We start from the raw sequence: 16821 nt of genomic DNA, 5'->3' as shown, positions 1-16821 counted from the left end.
CCTCAAATTCATGCACACACGCTAAGACTTATTGTTTTTCTGAATAAATGAGTCTTGGTGGCCAAGCGGTTCTAGGCCCTTCAGTCCGGAACCACGCGACTGCTACGTTCGCAGGTTCGAATCCTGCCTCGGGCATGGATGTGTGTGATGTCCTTAGGTTGGTTAGGGTTAAGTAGTTCTAAGTTATAGGTGACTGATGACCTCATATGTTAAGTCCCATAGTGCTTAGAGCCATTTGAACCATTTTTGAATGAATGAGTCCTGTCTGTGCAAGCAGTTCGTAATCAATAAACATGTTTGGTTAAGGCAAATATCGTGGTAGAGTCTCTATCGCAGTTAGTTTGCAAAGTACATAAGCAAATAGCACGCTAAATAGAACTGTTAAATTCCAACTCTCAGTTTAATAGCGACAAGGAACGTAAATAAATTCAAAGATAGCATGTTCAAATTACTGATTATTTCGACTCAAAACACAGCTCACAATATATGGAAGAACGCAGTTATTTACGCTTGAACCACGTGGCATTCTGTACCACAGCATAGCAAAAAATTTACCCACAAATTATTCAAAATCTCTAAGAAAATATTAATCGCTCAGTGAATGAGGAAATTATTTAGTTCGTCCCTGATTCTGATGTACTGTAGATAAATCGATTTCTGACCCATGTAAATTGACATTTGATATCACATAATACATCTATCACTCGTAACGGCACAGTATAGCCCTGAATTCGTTGTACCGACTTAATACACTAAGCTGCGCTGTGCTTTGCATTACCTCATAATTCGTAGCTCTTAACGAAAAAAATGCATGAATAAAATGGCGTGGCATGTTTTCACATCAGTTTTGTCCACAACGAAAGTTTCAGCACAAAGCTGTACGTTCAGACCCAAGCAGCAACCGCCAGCCATCCTCTCGCTCTAGATACAGTGGACTCTTTCTTGCGGCCAGAGTCGTTTGTCCATTATAGTTAACGCCAGAATTACAGCAACTCCGTTTAGGGCCAGTGAGTATTATTCACTCGAAAAGTGACATCACAATAGTGTGTTACCCGAATGCTCGGACGCCATATTGACTTTGCCGTATTTACCTGTCTTGTAACCTACCGTACGCTATTTCAAGGCAACAGATCACTGAAGATTTATTACAAACTAATCATCCTTATTACTAAATGTCAGTTAATGACCCATCAACGATATAGGTCTTCAGGAAATACTGTGATAACCGACAAAAAAGGCGAAAATCTTTTCTCTTCAGCATAGCATAGTGGATAAGGTTGTGGACTACGGAGTTGAAGGAAGTAAGTTTGCGTGCCTCTATATTAATTTTTGTCATCTAATTGATTTTAGAGTTTCTTGGATTTTGTAACGTCTGATTATAAAACGAAGAATGAAATAGATATTTGGCTGCCTCTTTCCGAATTTGTTGCTATTTCCGATCGTATAGTTAGGTAGGAACCTAAGACGACAGCTTAAACTGCTGCCAGGAAAACGAGATATGCTTACAGTACACAAAGATCATGAACAGACAGATACTTCACATATTACAAACAACTACAGGCAATTCCAGCTGGTACAAATCCACCGCTAATGACATTCGAACGCAGACCATGTCTTACAGTGAGAGGTCGCAGTGACCGTCTATTGAACGAGACACTGCTATCCAAAGAACGTCGCATCCCGACTAAGAAAAGACTGAGTTCATTTCAGACATCGACTGATGGCACAGAATGTGTTAGCATAAGCAGTCGCGAGTTGGAAAACGCGAAACATTGTAAAAGCTGAATACTGACACAAAGTTAATCATACTATTCAGTTCATTTCCTAAGACGTTACCCAACGATTAGAAAGAAACGCAGTATGAACAGTATTATACTGAAGTGGGACAACTCAGTTCCAAGATCATTTACTGGCTTAAAATGTGTTCTAACGGTCGACAGCCAGGCCAGGCAACGAAACAGTGAAGTATTTGAAAAGCAGAAGTATGAATTTTATCTACTTTCTTGTCACTGTTTAACTTGCTTCTTCAGATAAATATCACTCCACCTAAACTATATTGGTGCAGACACTAGAATTTCTTTTTGACTATTAAACCCTTAACGCTTTTAAGAGAGAAGACCAGTAGATAACTTCAAGGAAGCTAAAAAAGGGCCCTTTAGCAAATCGCCTACCATAACCAACCAACTTAAATACTAAAATACTTAGATACTAAAGCATACACTTTTTATACTGAACATTCACTTCAAGAAAACCTTTCTCTTACTGGAATTTACTTTCAAAAGCTATTACTCTCATTATTTACACAAAAACAATGTAAATGGTGCCTCTTCATATTAAGTTGGCACTTCATAAGTCTGTAAAAAAGGATACTCGGATCAATCAAACACCAGGAAGGACCACTATATAGATGTATGGTTAGGATGAAATAATATGGTGAACCAGGTTCTTTAAAGTTCAAGAATGATTACTGAAATATGAAACACAGTTTAAATTAATAGTTCAAGCTGTAAAAAAGTAGAATACCAAAAAAAAATCTTATATGTTGGCTATAGGCTTGGGTGTGGCGGACAGTTATAGAGGCTATACTACCTACTACTCTGCAAGTATCTTGCTGAATGGGCTCAATTTCTCTTCTTGGCGTCGTTCAGTTTTACATACAGTAACACAACAACTCGCAGCTATACCGTAAGCGGTTTGCAGTCTTCATCCGAGGCATTTTTGTGCAAATTTTCGGGCAAACCTTCTCCTGCTCCATAAGGGTGTTGCCTCAATCATTCCTGGCTACAGACTGTGTGTCTTACTTCCCGCGCTTGCTCTAGGTACCGCACCAATTCGCCCTTACCACCTTTCCCACTCCCCAGAGCCACTTTCAAACAAAAGCACACTGGCTTTTACGTAACACCCATTTCTTACATTGTTCCCAAGCGTGACCATTTCTTACAACTGTCAAATTTACATCAACATGAACAGTGTATACACACAAATATTTTTAAATACAGAATGTCATCAGAAAATAATTTAACATAATAAACAATTCACGTATTACTTTACATACATTACAATGCAAAGTACTTCAACCTCCAATATAGTACACTTTACTTTACATATACAGAAAATTTAGTGCCAATATACGAAAATTTTAAAGCTAAAATTTATTAAAAAAAAAGTGTGGATGAACCATAAAATAATAGTGTTATAATAAAAGCGCCGACCATGGTAGGACATCTGACCATGTGCATCATCAAAGACTAGGAAACAGATTATTTGTATGATGCACTACGATAATGTGTCACCAGTTACTCAACTGGTCTGACAAGACCTCAACTGGACTGACAGAACTTAGAGCTTAGTGGATACCATTCAAAACTTCCTTCGTACATAAAAAAAGGACCATAATTATGAATAGTGCGTGTATCATCCACCTCGGCAACCTGTGCCACTGACATCTAGACGAAACTCAGCAGAGAGGCTGGTAAAGGGTTTGGTGCTGCCAACATCTGTGGCCAATCAATTTGCCTTCTGTAAGGACGTTGTTAAACTCGCATTCTAGCATGAAAGCTTGCAAAAATTGAATCTGAGGCTATCGGTGATCATGACGCCAATCAGATGCAACCACAAAGCTGCGGGAAAAGCTACTTCATATGGCTAGCTAACCCCTCCGCAGTAAACGAGACCACGTCATGATATTGGATATCTTGAGATGATATTCATATTCTATGTAACATGGATGTTTATGCAGGCGAACGAGGAACACATCATTTTTGATGCAGCAGTGAACTGGAAGTTTGGTCATGTCGAGCACTAAGTATTGCAACGTTGCTACTTGGCGGTCGCACATTACAGGATGCTGGTATACGCTTAAGACTGCAATAACACGTAGATGTATGTTTGCGCTTGCTGGACCCGACAGAATGCAGGATAATATCCGACGCTGATGACGAGCTGATGAGTCACACTGTTTAGGAAAATCTAGTCGACATTTACAAATATACACATACTATAAAAAAAGTTTGTATGTATGGCTATGTGCCCATGTGTATATGTTTCATATCTCCTACTAAACCACAAGACCCATTCCGACGAAACTTGGTATACATATCCCTTAATGTCGAGTAACAATCGATGTGGGCTAAGAACCACCTACCTGTCATACCTCAAGAGATAAGACGTCTTAAACAATGAGATCCGTGAAAACTACCGAATTATGCATGACATTTAAATTTATTACTTTTGCGCTACTAACTCTACAATCACCAGTTGGTATCTACATGTCCCACCGAATGTACCTACAAAATTATATCATGGTACCGCACATAGTTCAGAAGATATGACGTCTTAAGGGGAGCTGGAGGTGGTCAAATCCAAAAAATTACAATTTTTTTTTTTTGCTACCGAAAATTAATTGGAACATTCCTCTTTAATGTAAACTTTGAATTATTGTTCTACTCGCCCTAGAAGTGGAGTTATTGCCATTTTCCCCCACGCCTGCAGAGGAAATGGGCGGCCGCTGAATGCATCTAACACCCTCTCGTGACTTCCTGGCGAACTGCTTGGGATTTTCTCGGCCTGTTTCGCATACAGCACCTTATGTTACGCATGCAGCGAGTGTGCAGGGGTTGGCTACATTGTTTTCTGTGACAAATGAAGCGCTAAGAGCGCGGAACATCGTTTCTTTGCTGTTTACCGTTTCGAATTAGTTCAGTATTGCGCCTGTTGTTGGTAGTATTATATTTCTTGTGTAAAGCGTTGTTCTGGTTACGATGCCACGTTTTAGTAACCGTGTATGTAAGAAGAGGAAGAACGTAGGGAAAAGAAAATTGACACTAATACCAAGTTGCGATACCACAGTTACTGAAACAGTGCGTTCTTGTGCTAAGCAACAAATGCCTGGCCATAGCCCTGTGACATCTTCTAGCAAGAACCTGACTGTTGGAAGTGACAGATTTTGTGAATATGTTAGTGACAGTGATGATATTAACGAAGTACTGAATATTGGATTATTATCTTCTGTGCTGAAAGAAAGTGTTCTGTGCAAAATGTGTTCAAGTGTAGGAGTGGGACTAGAGATAACAAAGCAATTTGGTTTAGCTTGTGAGATGAAGATAATCTGTGCACGTTGCTAGCATCAAGTGACTTTCTACAATTCACATGCCAGTCTCTTTGGTGAAAATGGACGATCTAGAGTGTTTGATGTGAATGTTCGACTTGTGTATGGTCTTCGATCCATTGGAAAAGGGACTGCTGCTGGTAAACTGTTTTGTGGTATTATGAACTTGCCATCGCCTCCAAGCAAATTTGGGTACTCTGTTGAAGATGTGGCTTTGAAAACCATGAAGGAAGCAGTGGAGGAATCTGTAGAAATGAACGGTGGTTCTAGGGATTTGGTAGTGGCATTAGATGGTTCCTGGCAAAAGAGGGGTCATAAATCCCTGAATGGGGTTGTAACTGCTACTTTTGGTGATAGTGCAAAAGTGATAGATGTTGCAATATTATCAAAACATTGTAGGTGCAAAAATAAAATCAAAGGAGAGCACAGTGGAACCTGTGAGGGAAATTTTAGTGGATCAAGTGGAGCAATGGAAGTGGATGGAGTGAAACAAATTTTTGAACGCTCAGTTCCCAGATATAACATTAGGTAGAAATAGCACCTTGGGGATGGTGACTCCAATGGTTTCAAGACTATAGGGGAACTGAAACCATATGGAAATGAATTTGTAGTTGAAAAGTTGGAATGCATTGGGCATGTGCAAAAGCGTATGGGTGCACGGCTTCGAAGGCTCAAACAAACTTTGGGTTCAAGTAAGCTCAGTGATGGAAAGACAATAGGAGGGAGAGGCAGGCTTACTGATGAGGCGATTGAACGTCTACAGAGATACTATGGGTATGCTATAAGGCAAAATACTAGTAATGTTAGTGACATGCGAAAAGCAGTGTGGGCATTGTTCCTTCATACTGCCTCTTCCAATGAATAGCCTCAACACAGCATGTGCCCAAAAGATTCCTGGTGCAAATATAATGCAAAAAAGGACTATGATCACAAACATGGTTTGTCAGCAGCTGTGACAAATGCAATAAAACCAATTTTTCATGACTTAGCACAGCCAGAATTGTTACACAAATGTCTACAGGGAAAGACACAGAATCATAATGAGAGTGTAAACTATTTGATTTGGAAAGTGATTCCTAAAAGGGTTTTTGTAAGCATAAAAACACTGCACTTTAGCATTTATGAGGCAATAGCAACCTACAACCAAGGGAACAGTGTAAAGTGTGAAGCTCTGAAGGCATTAGGATTTACAGCTGGGGTGAACACTGTACGAGCACTAAGAAATATTGACAGAGAAAGGATAAGAGGAGCAGAAAGAAGAGAAAGGCATATGAAGTATGATGGAACAACAGGCCAGAAAAGAAGACAGAAGACGAAGCTTTTGGAGGATGAAGAAGAAGACCCTGATAATCCATCCTATAGTGCAGGAATGTATTGAGAAACTTTGATAGCCATTTCCCGTAAATTAGAATTTTTCGAATATAAGGAACATTTTCTCAAAATTCACTCAAGCTAGAAAGATGAAATTTTTATACAGCACTCCTAGTGGTCAAACTTACATTGAAACACAGCCATTTGGCAATATGTTCAGTAGTTTCATTTTAGTTTAATTATAAAGCAATTATTTGTAAAAAAATTTAGGTCATTAAAAAAAAATAATTGGAAGGAAACTAGAAAAGATACTCCAAAATCCATCTGTCATAATTGCAATACTAAATCACTCTATATGTAAAAAAAAATTCAAATTTTTCTATTTGGTAGTTTATTCACAAATGTTCCTCAAACTTAGTGGTTTTAACATGGGCAGCATAGGCACCTCCGTCTCCCCTTAAACACAGATGAGTGAAAAACTGCCGCATCATGAGCGATGTTCTATAACGTACAGTCTTAACTACTGAGACATTCCTACAGTCAAGTCAGCTTAAGGAAATCCCTGACATCCGGCAGCGCTTTTGACAGATTTCAATTGCGATGTCCAAATGGCTGTAGGTGAAAACAATAGCCATCTATAGAGCTACGAAAGAGGCATTGTCATAGAGACGTTTACAAAGTCGCGTTGTACACACGCAAAGCAGCTGCGCCCAGCGTACTTGAACTGTCTGCGGTCGGTTCACACCGAGAATAGGTAATAATTTCAAATGTGCGTTCACAAATACGTGTAAATGAATTTTTGCCATATTACACTACATTGTTCACTTTTTTTTATTTCTGATTGTAAATTGGCAAAATTAACATCTATGCAACGCCGGGTTTGTCTGCTAGTATGTAATGTTAGCATTTATGAATATCAGTTATGTCTATCAGTTTTCTTTGAGCAAATCATCAAAGCTATTATTTATTTTATGTCGAGTATTTTTTTCGTTTCAGAAGCCATGCGTTTCCTGTTTCTCATCTACAGTGTTGTGCTGGTACCAGTTTGCTTGCAGCAAGAAATATCTTCCACTGACATTCAACAGGTATCTGGCTATTACATACGTTATGACTATGTAAATTTCAGGTAAATAATTTCATCCCCTCAATCTAGTTGCAACGTGGCGTTTACTCATAATTATATCGTTTCTGTGTCTTTAGGGAGGGATTGCCTCACAAAATCCCAATACAACCATTGAAGGTGATGCTTATTTCACTTCTTTATTTGCTGTTATGATTTCCCTAAAACAACTTCATAGCAGTAAAATCTAATCAGTTCTCACATCCCTGTCAGAGAAAATATACCAAATATGAAATGTTCCAAGTATGAACTAAGAACACTTAAAGAGCTAAACAATTCCAACTGTGAACATTTTAGGTTAGGCTTTACCGGGATTGCTACTGATACCGAATGAAAATTGTTAGCAGTCACTGTTTGTTTGTACCCACAACTAAATTCGATGGTTTAACCTCCATCATCAGTTAGATTTAGCATGTTTTAGTATAACATATGGGTGTATTGCGTTATTACTTTGGGGTAACTTGTGCCACTGTCTAGTGGAGAAACAAAAACACTGCTTCAGAATGTGGTTCTGAGGAGGGTTTTCGAGTAAAATCTAAACGTATGTCTAAGCGTGAAGATAAACAAGTAAAATAGTACACCTCCAGTGCTCACAGGCTTCTTTCTCTGATGTAAACTATCATATGTAAACCGCCATGTTTTGTAAACTGTCATATTTTGTAAACAAAGATAGTATCTGGAAACTACCAGATGCAAAGAACATCTAGAAAAATAGAAACATTACCTCTAAGTACAAAGAATATAGGCAATATCATAATATCATTATTTTTCAATACGTTTTAAGGGCTTGTGGAGATATTTGGTTTGCTGAATACATACGTTGGAATAAATATTTCATGGGTTATTCAAATCCTTTTCTGTCAAGTTTATTTAGCTTGAATTTCAAACTGGTCTATTTTGTCAGGTGACATGTCGCATACCTTAAATACAATATGTAGTTATGCGCCAAGTGTGATAAAATTACATACAGATAACAATTTTGTCTGGGATTCAGAAATAGGAGTCAAAGCATGGAGGCAGAGAGAGAGAGAGAGAGAGAGAGAGAGAGAGAGAGAGAGAGAGAGAGAGAGAGAGAGAGCACTTTTTAAATTTAATAATGTAGGCTATTGTTGAAAACAAAGGTGGTACTATTGTAAAAGTTGTCACTTAAGATGGATTATTCAACTTGTTTTCTTTGGTGTTTGTATGTTTGGAGTGATTTAAGGATGCCTAATCTCAAACGACCTACCTGTCTGGCCTATGTAGAAACACTCACAATCCAAACATTTGATTTTGAACACATCTATATGATGAAGTGGATTACCTGTGTTGCTGTTGTGAGGTTGATTCTCCCCAATCTTGTTGTCAGTGGTAAGTGATATAGTTATGGGCTTTTGTTTGAAGACAGTGGCGATCTGATGTCAAACATTACCTAGAAATGGGACTCTATGGGAGACATTACTTTCCTTTTGTTTTTTCTAATGAGATTTCTTTGCCACTATCGAGTGTATTAGGATGTCTTCTGTGGAGCTGTTAGAGCTATTTGCAATATTTGTTTGTTTTATTATTTCAATTTAAGAGAGTGGTAGTTGCATTGCTCTGTTGATCATGTAGTGGACTGCTGCCGTTTTATTGATTGTGCAGTGACAGGAGAAGCTCAGGGTAGTAATATGTGTTTTGGAGGGCTTCTGATAAATTTCGGTCTGGTGTCTATTATTCTTTATTGTAAAGGCGAGTTCCAAAAAATACTGTTACCAGTTGGAGTATGTCAGTGCTGCTGAGAGAAGGTGTGTAGAAAGTGCGTTTCTTTCATCTGTCTCGGTTCAATTTGGGAGGTAACTGTTTTTTCATAAGGTTAGCCAGTTTTTTCTTGTGCGTGGCTCTCGTTTTCTGTACAATAAACTCGGTATGCTTTCTGACCTTTTCAGTTATGGAATCATATTCTACTCTATGAATTAACTTTCCCAAATGTAACACTGTTCTGTAGTGCTGTTTTCTCATCGCTTGTTTTTTACTGTAAAGTTCTGTTTGTTTTTCACTCATAGTTTTCACGCGTTTTTTAATGTTTTCTTTGCAGTGTTTGTGTTGTTCTGACGTCAGTCATGACATAGATTGGAATGGCGCTGGTTTTGTGACAATTTCTACTGAAGTGAACGTGCTGTATCATTTCTGCAACTTTTCCTGAGGTGTTTTTGTAATCGAAAATAGCCTTGATTGCTTGACTGGGTGGATTAACTTTAAATGCTAACACTTTAGGTCGACTTTACCGTGATTGTTATTGATATCGAATGAAACAATAAGTTTATTGTCACCAGTCACTTTTTACTTATGTCCACAACGCATTTCGAAGGTTTAAACCACCATCATCAGGTGGATTTAAATATTTATGTTGTGTTACGATTTTTGGGTAACTTATGGCACTGTCTAGTGGAGAAACAAAGATACCTGAGCAAAGGAAAGGACTGGAACATCAGATGAAGCATTGAAGAGATTTTCATACAGTATATATTCAGAACTTCTTGGAATATAGTCCTGTGCTCTGAGTGGATGTAAGCGTGCCTCACCATCCTGCCTCCGAAGCGATAATTGGAATTCGAAAAAATTGTAATACACCTGTGGTTTAAATTACTCTGAGAGAACACTGAAAAACATAAAGAAAAATGCCCTGATTGAAACGCCATTTTGCCTCTATGAATTTTGACATATGAAACTACCTATATTATTACAGTGCCATGTGACTTCATTTCATGAATAACTTAACACAGAGAAGACTTACTACAAGAAACGGTTAAACTCGACATAGATAATGCTTAATTCATTAATGTTAAAGTTTTCTAACAAAAAACTACTATTTCACCTAGGAATACTTCAATATGTCTTACCTTACAGGCAAAACAAGTACATTGAGCTCTTACTTGTGATTCGAAACACTTTCCTACAAAAACCGCAAAATTATTGAATATTTGAAGAATTCTGCATGGAACATGACATATGTGTTGTTCTGAAGATTTCGACGAAAATGTACCATCTAGAACCTGTTAAAATCTTATTAGAATACTGCAAACAATCTCACGCTCACTGAATGAATGCACAACATGAAATGAATTTCCTATTGAATAAATAGCTATGCTGAAGACAAATGATCGCAGAATGATCAACATTACTGAATAATTTAAGACCATGGCAACATGGCTCCTTGAAAATAACCGTCGTATATTTACCCTCGATTTATGATGGGCAGTCTTGGAATAACAATAGAAATCGTTTGTATCACTTGATTATTGTTGGAGCCAAAGGTAGTCGTCTTACACGAAAGAACGTAATTGATGTTACAAGAACACATGTTGGCTATACCCCAGCAAGACTAAGATTTCGCTCACAAAATATTCAGGAATGCAACGAAAATGCGAAGAATCAATAGATGAATGAACGGATTTACACTAATCGGTTACAAATCAAATGCGCCGAGTAGAGAAAAGGAATTCTGCCCCACACTAAACGAATTTGCTTATGCCACCAAATTACTTGCAGCGGCTCAGTACAGACGTGAGCACATTACATCAGTAGCACATTTGCAGTAAATATTACCTCATTTGCCACCACTCATGCATAGAGAAACGCAGATCGCAGTTCTCATAAGTTTTCACATACAAATCCAGGTCGTAATCACCAACAGCCCTTTCTGCCTCACTGTATATCAGACGACACACACTTCACCCTTACCAGCCACACCATGCCACAGACAAAAACGGAATCGAACGGGATAGCTTCTTTGTTCCTACTTTTCGTTTTTTCTTTTGTTTTCTTTTTTTTAAGAAAAATAAAGCTACGCTCTCAGCACTGACTGCGTTTAATTTTTAATAGTCGAGCCACCATTAACCCCGTATAGTGTCGTTAAGGTATAACATTGCAGCTAAAGCAGGAGTGACTACTCCGTCGATATCGACAAATGGGCAGAGATCATCAAGCAAAAACTGCTTGCTAGTAAGCAAACATATAAAACATGAGAAATTGAAAAATTAAAATTATAATTGGCAAGATCCGAAAGTATAAATTCAGTTTAACACATTCGTTACAAATAGCTATTGTAGCTATTGCCTCCTCTGTAGAACTCCATCCTGTATCTCGAAGTGCAAGGAAGATATATTATTTCTTCTACACCACTTAACAGTTTCATTGCCATTTCCTACATTTTTAATATTGGCTGCAAGCACCGCAGATACTGGAGCCAAATGTAAATAGCTGCCTTCAGCAAATTTAAGATATTAACAATGAGTATGAAAAATATTTAATTTCGAAATTTTCTGTTTAATGCATTATAAAGGATACAGCAAAGAGCTCTTTGAGCTTGAAACTGGAAGCAGAATAATATTTTACAGTTCGTGGATTCACAACTTTGCAATTATTCAGAACCATAATGTAGAAGATAAATGCTTTGACCAGTCATAACTTAATAAAAACCAAGATTTATTTTGCATGTATAGGTTTGCACATGGGCTCATTTTAAAACAAATTCATACATTTATATTGTGTTCCATATCTTTTACAAGAGTTTTTACATCTAGTCGCCAAAAATCAGCTACAGTCTTTGTGCTGGAACTAGTTTCGATAGTATGTGAACGTCTATGGTGTAAACAACATGCCCACAATTTTAAAAATATGTATTTTCAAGTCTGTTAGATGATGGCATTTTGTTGGAACTCGATACAGCACAAAGATTTTCGCGGATTTGTGGTGATATATGTGAAAATGCCACCACCTCTAAATCTTATATACTGCATTAGTGTTCAAATCAGAAGCATTGTCTAGAAAGGAGAATATATTTCCTGAGCAGAATTTCGAAAATTTCCCAGGAGGATAGCTTAGTTACGAGATATTGGCATACGATCAGTAGTCAAACATGTTATATAATTAGAATGCTTAAAAGCTCATGTAATATTAAAACAGTGTTATGCGTTTATTTCTCATTCATGCACAGTTTATTAAGATACGGTGTTTAGTTTTGGGGGAACAACAGCCTAACAAAACATTCATTTAGTCTGCAAAAGAAGGCAGTCAGAGCAATAAAAGGTATAAGATATAGAGACTCTTGTAGGCATGCTTTCAAATAATTAAAAATCATGACACTGCCACTCTTATACATATATGAAAGCATATGTTTCTTAAAAGAACACTAGGAATTTTCTACATTAAACAGAGAATTTCACAACTACGAAACGAGGAATAGGAATGATTTCCACAGAGAAATTCATAAAAGAGCTATGTATCACAAAAGTGTACTATACCAACCCAAAATCCTTTACAGCGTTCTCCCCAAAGATCTAAAAATAATACCAAAACTGTACATATTTAAAAGAGAAGTAAAAAACATGTTATTGATCAATAGTTTTTACAGTATTGAAGAGTTTATGAATCATTGACAATAAAAGCGCAGTTAATATTTCCCTGACATAATAAATATGTGTAACTGCTCACATTTAAATACTTGCTGTTTCTATGAAATTGTGAAACAGTGTTAATGTAAGAATGGAAATAATCTTTGATGTGAGAATCACTAGCTTTTTTTTGTATTTTGTTGTCCTACATGCATATTTTTGTGTTAATGTTCTTATAGTTCTATTAAAATTGTAATGTCTAAGTGACAAGTAAAGTCAATTATAAATTTTCATGTACATGTATTTTAAATTGTGATGTTTATTAACAAGTCCTATGTCATTTTGATGATGTGCTACAAGGACGCTAATAAATTGAATTGAATTGAATTGAATACGATATAGAAAATTAGAGAACTTAGAATAAATGAATGGGTATCAAAACCGGAACACCTTCACGATCGAACAGCTAACTGGCAGATGGTTACCGTTAGTTATTCACAGGCTTAGAAGCTACATGGCTCACTCTTTACGGGATATTTAGAAAATCTAGTGCAATCGATCTCACTCTTGAAGAACAGCTGGAATGTGTAAGAGAAGAGTCATTGATGACGACTGGCGAACTGCTATATGTGTGCCAAATATATTCTAGACAAACTCCATGCGAATCTATTACCGAGATGATTGACCAATCCAAGGTGTCAATTCACCTGTCAGAAATTCGTTCTCCAATGCATTTCACTGGAAAGAGGCAGTAAATACAGCTGCAATACTTCGTCTCTGTACCTCTGGTTGTTAAAAGTGACCTCCGACCACCAGAGGAATTACGAAACTACATAAGCCTACGAAACATGATTATTTTGCACATCAGAACCATAACACCTCCAAAGTCTTTTCGCTTAACGATGTTCCAGTGACTGTATTGTTTACTTGTTTCCGTACAGAGAATCCTCGAAGTGGAGCTGGATATGAATCCGCAGCGACCACATTCTCCCTCTCATTTATGGTCAATATTAACGTTACTGATCCCACAATAAACTGGTCAGTGTTTGCAGTGTCGTGAACTGATGAGACGCTTTGAAAAACTCACTGTCAGACATCTGGCCTTCATAACATTTGCTCTGAGCCGTTGGTACACTGCTACTTCTGAGGCAGATGTAAACTTTTCTGACAGTTATGTAAGACTAGTCATTTGGTTCCATTATGTTAAGGTCAGGTGTCTTCCCTGTTGCTACTAAACTGCACTTTGGCAACTTTATCTTGGACTAAGACGAAAATTTCCTGTTGTCTCGAAATCGACAGGAGGGCCTTGGTTCATTCAGTGCTGACGAGACTGCGCTATACATTTGAAATATCTCAGGGCGGCTGAAAGTTACGCTTTGTGAAGAAAAAGTCCTTATTGCTTAGTTATGACATTACATTGTATGTTTTACTAAAAACCAAGGAAGATGGTATGGGTCTGATACTTTGTTTTATACTATTATGTCCGTCTGAACCAAAAACCACTGCTTTTTTTCTCGTAAAACACAACTCAGGCTTGTGGCGAAATCTTGATGCTATTCTACAGTGACTGTTGATCTGGTCATTTTCCATTTTTCTCTTTCCTTGTTTAAAATTTTTGGACATTAATGCGTATCTTTTCCACCATGATAATAGAAAAGTAACAACACAAAAATTTCCACGTACTTAGATGTTAAGTTATAGACTATGTTTCAAAACCATTTGAAAATGCAACAAATACTACATGCAACAACATGATGCAAGTACTACCTTTCATCATTGTGGTTAAGGCTGTTATTATTTTCGACCATTACATTGAACCAGAATTCCGCGACAGAAATCAGTGTATCAACTACATCTGCAGTCATATTAGTACATTCTAGGGTGTTTTAAATATGAAAAGCTTTTGGAACTTTTAAACGGGTGGAAGGTATATTACAGTTAAAATATTACAACAAAATAACAGAACTGAGTACTGCATTAAGTTACAATGTCTTTTAATGTGCTTTGACTTGAACGTGTACTACATTATGAAATTAGAACAGCAGAGGACTGTCAATACATTTAGGACTCATCGCTTTGTGTGTGCACACATGTTGCAGCCGACGTTCTCCCAAGAGATACCCGTGGCCTCTGTAAACTACTGGGCTTCTCTGAACCGCAAGAAGCGCAAGATCTACAGCCTCAAAATAGGCAGCAGCTTAGGATTCAAGCAAACTGCGCTGAATGTTATCTTTGGGGTAAGTCTCTACCGGACGCGTCCTTGGTGCTGTGGCTTGTTACTCAAACCGTTCAATAAAATGTTGTCTTCATGCACTATAAATACAAATAAGTAATGGCAACCAAAAGAATGGGTCTAGGATGAAATTTGGAATGACTTTGAAGATATCTATGATGTACAAAAATTACTATTTAGGCAAGAACTTACAATACTTCTAACACTAAGAGCAAAAACAATTATAGGGTTAAGTCTGTAGTACATCCTCTCTTCCACACCCATCTCATGATTGGTAACGGAACAGTTCAAAAATGGATCAAATGGCTCTGAGCACTATGGGACATAACTGCTGTAGTTATCAGTCCCCTATAACTTAGAACTACTTAAACTTAACTATCCTAAGGACATCACACACATCCATGCCCGAGGCAGGATTCGAACCTGCGACCATAGCGGTCGCGCGGCTCCAGACTGTAGTGCCTAGAACCGCTCGGTCACTCCGGCCGGCTGTAACGGAATTAAAGCGAGTGATTACTGATGGTTGAACGTTAATTACTTTTGTTTATAAGTCACTTACTCGGGAGGAGTGGACTTCACATCCAAGTCCTGTCTTTCAGATTTAGGTTTACGTTGATGAAATTAAAGATATAAGAAGAGGTTCCTTTAAACATTTTCCATCATAACCTATTCCAAGTTAACATGTCGACTATCGACTGTCTTATCGATGAAATGTTAAACCCTGACTTTCAACAAAAGTCGTACATTCTTCTGAAAGAGAAAAACAGTGGCCGGTTAGTGACTAATTAAACTTTAATAATTGGACAAATCATGTGTTCTGGAATGAACTATTGCATAATGTGAGTTTTGGAGGAAAAGCTACTACATTCTACATGTGAAGACGTTTCCAGCTTCCACTGAGCCTCGCCTCCCTGGACAGCTTCTCAGTGTCTTATTTGGCTGTGATGTTTTGTGCTGCAGCTGTTTCGGTAACGTATTTCGGCTGATTGTGTTAATGGATATTTTATCCACCTCCTCCCTTCCTCTTTCTCTCCATCCCTCTCTGTCCCCCTCGCTGATACTTTCTACCTATCACCCCCTCCTGTCGTCATTCCCTCTCTCCCTCATCCCCCTCTTTCCCTCCACGCTCTCTCGCTCTCCCCCATTCCCCTCTCCCCCTTCTCCCCTCTCCCCCTCAAAGAAAACTCTGCATTTGCATAGATTCATGTTTTTAAAGAGAATAGATCCAAACGTTACTGTACAAGCTGTGCACAGAATCGTATAGATGACATAAATTTACTTTATTAATCCATATTGTGAATCATAATAAGCATTAAAAATTATTTGCGATTAGACAATTCTATGTATAGGTGCTAACAATGATCGCTGTCGTTTTATAAAATAGTTTCTCCTATGTTAGAGAAGCACAAGTATATCAAGAAACAATAATATCTAGGGAAAAAACTAAGAGCACTAGATCCACAGGAGTGATACAGCTCTGCTGTTCTGCCCACAGAGGAGCCAATCGACACCGGCAGACTACTGTGGCATCCAGTGCGTTATGGAGGGGCATGGGGGTATTCCCTCCACTTTCCCAACCATTGTCGTCTTTGCCGACCTCGGAGCCGCTACTTCTCACACACCTAGCTCCTCAGTTGGCATCACGAAGCTGAGTGCACCCTATTCCAGCTCTCCCACCGAGGACGTCCCTGGCAGT

The 16821-nt window shown here is 38.0% G+C and overlaps 1 protein-coding gene across 1 annotated transcript in view; it reads left to right on the top strand.

The window, feature by feature from the left end:
- The window catches only part of LOC124606877, a 97493-nt gene that overhangs the window by 57976 nt on the left and 22696 nt on the right, over window positions 1–16821 (top strand). The window contains exons 2-3 of the mRNA XM_047138969.1: window positions 7415–7503; window positions 14992–15129. Coding sequence (XP_046994925.1) covers window positions 7420–7503; window positions 14992–15129 — 222 coding nt within the window. The 5' untranslated portion in view covers window positions 7415–7419. The remainder of the gene's footprint in view (window positions 1–7414; window positions 7504–14991; window positions 15130–16821) is intronic.

The sequence above is a fragment of the Schistocerca americana genome, chromosome 3 (assembly GCF_021461395.2).
Source record: "Schistocerca americana isolate TAMUIC-IGC-003095 chromosome 3, iqSchAmer2.1, whole genome shotgun sequence".
NCBI lineage: Eukaryota > Metazoa > Arthropoda > Insecta > Orthoptera > Acrididae > Schistocerca > Schistocerca americana.
Note: the sequence above shows the minus strand (reverse complement) of the source record. Positions and strands in the feature narration are given on the sequence as shown.